The sequence below is a fragment of the Penaeus japonicus genome, unplaced genomic scaffold, assembly GCF_977035675.1.
Source record: "Penaeus japonicus unplaced genomic scaffold, GWHDUDI00000001_assembly GWHDUDI00000005, whole genome shotgun sequence".
Classification (NCBI taxonomy): domain Eukaryota; kingdom Metazoa; phylum Arthropoda; class Malacostraca; order Decapoda; family Penaeidae; genus Penaeus; species Penaeus japonicus.
The window spans coordinates 11,098,533-11,103,532 of record NW_028234407.1 but is presented as its reverse complement, the minus strand read 5'-3'; the positions used below and the strand labels follow the sequence as shown (position 1 = coordinate 11,103,532).

General features: G+C 32.4%; 1 protein-coding gene across 4 annotated transcripts in view; it reads left to right on the top strand.

The window, feature by feature from the left end:
• The window catches only part of LOC122267813 (vesicle transport protein SFT2A), a 16,261-nt gene extending 13,837 nt beyond the window's left edge, over nt 1-2,424 (top strand). For 3 of the 4 annotated variants that reach the window (XM_043037963.2, XM_043037966.2, XM_043037964.2), the window contains 3 exons: nt 1,050-1,219; nt 1,459-1,576; nt 2,055-2,334. In XM_043037963.2, the coding sequence (XP_042893897.1) occupies nt 1,050-1,219; nt 1,459-1,576; nt 2,055-2,186 (420 nt within the window). In that variant the 3' untranslated portion in view covers nt 2,187-2,334. Of the gene's footprint in view, nt 1-1,049; nt 1,220-1,458; nt 1,577-2,054 lie in introns of all 4 variants that reach the window. The other variant, XM_043037965.2, reaches the window with a different exon arrangement.
• Nucleotides 2,425-5,000: the final 2,576 nt, after the last annotated feature.

Below are 5,000 nucleotides of genomic sequence, written 5' to 3'. Positions count from 1 at the left end.
ATACAGTGCCTGTTTTTAGAGTTAGGCGTAAGGTCAACACAGTCACACAGACATACTCTCATATGAAACACATGCACATACATTACCTCATATATAGTTGAATACAGTTCCTCTTGGTAGCTGTTTCTTCCTTCCATTTCCTTTTCAGTCTTGAAGGAAGGAGTAACATTTTATTTCAGGTTTTCTAGTTTTATTCATGTTGAGAACCAATCACCAATTTCACACATGACGGTGAACTTTTTTGGCTTGTGAGCAGGTATATGGCTTGTAAGCGGCGTACCTGTCAGCTTTCAGAATTCCAAAAAAAACACATAGACATAGATTTACTGTTTTATAATTGATGTTATTATCATTATATTTTTATTAGTATTCTTAATGTGTTCGAGATATTATTATTGCTGTAGTAGAAAGGCCAGAGTCACAACCTAATTTCAGGTGTGAAAACCCTGAAAGATTTAGTCTCAGCCAGAGGAGGAATATAGAAATATTATATCTGGAATTGACATAAAACCAGGTTAGATGTTTACATAAAGAGTAGCATGTGTACCAAGCATGTAAATTGGGGAGAAAGTTACCATCCTGATGATTATCAGTATGAAGGGGAAATGGAGACCCTTCCTTTATTTTCAGTATGAACCACTCACCGTAGCCCAGCTTAACTCAAGGTAGGGCAAAGACTACCCATAATGGAAGGTATGCAGTAGCTGGAGATCTCTGACTGCTCACTAATTAATTCAGGCCTTAAATAAAAGGTGTTTACACTTTGCAAAAACTAGCAGCTTCTTGTCCCCCCAAAAAAAGAAAGGCCACAAATTTTGAGTATGTATGTACTCACAGTCCAACTGAGATAATACTAGATTTATAAGTAAGAGGCAGATCCTATGGGGGAGTGAAGCAAAAAAAATATCTCAAGCTTCTAACTAGATGCCAAAACCTCCCAAATTTTTATCACCACCTTCAGTGTCTGTTACTTTTTTTTCTGCGAAACCTTTTACCATAACACACTCAAGTTGTATAATGCTTCTGACTGACATATTTTTCCTTTGCAGGTAATTGACACAAATAGCCTCAGCTGGAGCACACGCGTCAAAGGGTTTGCTATATGCTTTGTCCTTGGCTTCTTGTTCTCCCTGCTCGGCTCTGCGCTGTTCTTCTTGCCCAAGGGAACTATCCTGTTTGCAATTTTTTACACCCTAGGCAATGTCATGGCAATTTCAAGGTGAGCTGTGTTGAATGTAATATATATATATAGTATAAGTTGGAAGCCTTCATTTTGCATTTTCTGTAATGATAATGTGTAAATTATAAGACACTACATGCCATTTATATTTGTGTATTTTAGGAAATATTGTTTATATTTAAGGATTTTTTGTAGTGTGTAATTTTTAAAGATGATGTTTAACATAATCACAGAGGATTAGATGTACATACCAATGCATATGTTATATTCCTTTACAGTACATGCTTCCTAATGGGACCAGTAAATCAGTGCAAGAAGATGTTTGCCAAAACCAGGATCATTGCCACCATCATCATGTTTGTTGCTCTCATCATGACGCTGATTGCAGCATTTGTGGTACGTTTTTTTTTTATACCTTATATTCTAAAAAAAAATTACTTTGAATAATTCAGTATTCTAGATCTTTTAGAATGGTTTATGTTGAATAATGATTTTACGGTACAATATTACTGCTGACTGATAAAGTAAAAGAAGTCATGTTCCTTATACTTGGTTACAAAAGTTCTTTATTTACCATTTACCAAAATCATGTTTGGAAGCATTAAATGTAAAGTAGAGACATTAGGCTTATGCGTATTGAAATACCTGGCATTTAGACCGGGCAGAAAATAAACCGCTGCGGCATTATCAGGTTAACGGTTTTAACAAAACCAAAACAAACATAGGCCTGCTTCAGAAATCATCTGTATTTCAGAATAGAATTCTATTTATGAGTCTCCAAAGCCATAGGTTTGCTTTCAGCATGAAAAATAAACTTAGAATGTAGTAAAAATATTATTTAAAGGAAAGACTTGAATTTTAATGTTTTTTTCAGGTCCACAAGAAGGCTTTGGCATTATTGATGGTGCTTATACAGTTCTTGGCAATGACCTGGTATTCCCTCTCATACATCCCATATGCTCGTGACGCAGCCAAGAAGTGCTTTGCCTCCTGTGTCGATGTCTAAGTGAACCCTGCTCCTCACAAGGGATTGAGTGATCTCCTAGAAAATTTATTTATGTTTAGATATTCTAAACATTAAGATTTTCACTGCAAAATATGAGAAAGTTCTTCCAGTGATCTTGAAGCAAGAAAGGTTTGATACATTCTATTCATTGTTTAATTTTTTTTTATAGTTTTATCAAATATTTGCAGTTTTGTTTGTATCCATTTTGGAATGTTTTTGTTGGGAATATTTTTTACAGATAAAAAAAAAAAAAAAAAAAAAAAAAAAAAAAAAAAAAAATATTAAAAAAATAAAAAAATAAAAAAAATAAAAAAAAAAAAAAAAAAAAAAAAAAAAAATATTTAAAAACAATCAAATTTTATCACCAAATTTTGTGCTGTTTCTTGTTTCATGGATTTTGGCCCATTATAATTGAGATAAAAAACACCTTTATTCTTCTGCTCAATGCTTATTTGGTGTAGGCATAAGAATAATTTGCAAAAACTAATGCAGTCTAATCTTTAACCATTTATTTATTGAAACTTGTCTTCTGGAAAATGCTATTGAAGCAAAAACTTGTAGATATGCCGTCCTGTAGTGAAAAGTTTTACAATGCTTAAGTATGAACTACCTTATAAACATAAGAAATTGTCACAATGGCATTAGATCAGATAATGTCCAAAAGTGGAGTAGGTAATTTATATTTCTGAATTTATTTTAGCAGAGTTTTCTCCAGTCAAGTGCTAGATATTTTGATGTTATTATATGTAAGTCAGACAGCTTCCAGATTAACAATGTGGATCATAATTTGATTGAATGATATGATATATATATCCACAGACTTATAAAATTTTGTAAGGTGAGATAACTTGCTCAGAATAAAATATCAAAAGCAAAATATTGCTTGCACATGAGAAATTATCCTATTTAGATTTCATTCTCCATCTAGGGACAATGGCATTTTCATTTGTTATTAATTGTATTTGTGCAGGTAAATACTGTTTAGTATGGTAGTTAGCTTGGAGTCAGTAAATATCCATGTATGTTTAGAGACAAAAATACACATGTGACAAATAATTGATATTAACAGTAACTATTGAAAAAGATTTTGGTACTGTAAAGGTAATTAATTTTTCAATGGCTTTACTTGCATTTCTCAGCTGACTGAGAAGAACATTCAATAGCTGAATGTACTGGATTATCTAACACATACCATTGTTTGTGTTATTTTTGTTGTTACCATAGTGTTATTTATAAGCAGGCTAAAGAAACTTACAAAATATTTTTACTAATCATTTGTTACCATTCTTTCATCTTACGTTGAATTAACTCTTATTTAGATTTGCTAAGACAAGATGGATATTTTTACTTGTGCGCATGTGCACACACACATACACACACACACACACACACAAACAAACTTGCTTAAGTAGAGTGACAGTATTTAAGCTAATTCTGTGTCTATAAACTATTATGGTTTCATAACTTCACCATACGCAGAGAATAGAATTACTGTTTTATTAAGGAAAACACTTCATTAAAGAATGGTTACTAGGCATCTCAATTTCATCATCAGTTATGGAACCAATTTTGTCATTTCAAAACTTTAGTGAATGGGGGATTTGTGATTCTTGAAAATATTTTGTGAATATTAAAAGGTTAAATTAGCCGAGTAATTATTTTTCTATATTTGCATGTAAAAGTTTATAGTACCTACATGCATGACTGTCAACTATTATATGTGTATATATTTTTGTCCTACGTTCCTTGATTATGCCAGAAGTTTTAAAGCATATGGCATTCCATAGATGTAAAAAATTATAGTTTATCATTTAAAAGATGTTGTTTAAAAAAATCTGTGAAAAGAACAATGAACAGATGGTATTACCTAGTGTACATGTGAAATCCAAAGATTTTCTTTTCTGGAACCAAACCATTGAGAAATTTAAGGCTTTTGATAGTAGTAAATAAGAGGTTAATTTTGCAAAAATTAGTATGTTTGTTAATTTTGTGATATGACATTCAAACAAGCCAGTGTTTTGACTTCACTGTATGCTGTACAAGACTTGGCCTCGACTGTTCCAGAAATTAGAACGAATTTATCAGATTTACCGATTTCTCCCTGAATGTAAGTTTAGATAAGTTGTACAAGAGAACTCTTTCCTTGCGCTGTTTTGTGCCTTTGGGAGGGGCTGCACTGTGCACATGGCTGCCTCCTTCACTATTTCTTCCATGTCTTGCTCACTGGATGTTGACACATTTATACTTTGCTGCAAGATGATAACTATTGTTCTTGGTAGTACTTTTAGTAGAAACTAAATGATGTTTTATGTCTTGTGAAATATGTACCAAAGTGTCTGTGTTTATAAATCTCGTATGAAGTATTAATTGTTTGTAACAAGTATTTTAACATCTAGAGAAATTTCCAGCGACACTTGTGTTGTTAAGAAACAAAAATTATTATTTCACAATTTATAAAGATGTACGGCTTTTTACTCATATTTATTTGTCCAAAGTCTAATTTTACAAGCATGTTTATGCAAGCTACTAAGTTATATACCTGTAATTTAAACTTGTTTGACTTGCATTCTATGAGAATATAAAATTAAATCATTCTTTCCTTTTATGTACAAATATATTATTGAATATATTAAGCATATTATTTGCCAAAAAGGGATGCAAAAGGGTAAGACAAAAGACTTTGTATTGATATCAAGTTGTTAACCCACTCACGACGGGGGCATTCCAGCCTTGCATGTCACAATGCCGGGGCTATCGAACGCATAGGCCTAAATCAGTTAAATAAACGACGCCGTATGGCGTCCCTAGCGAACA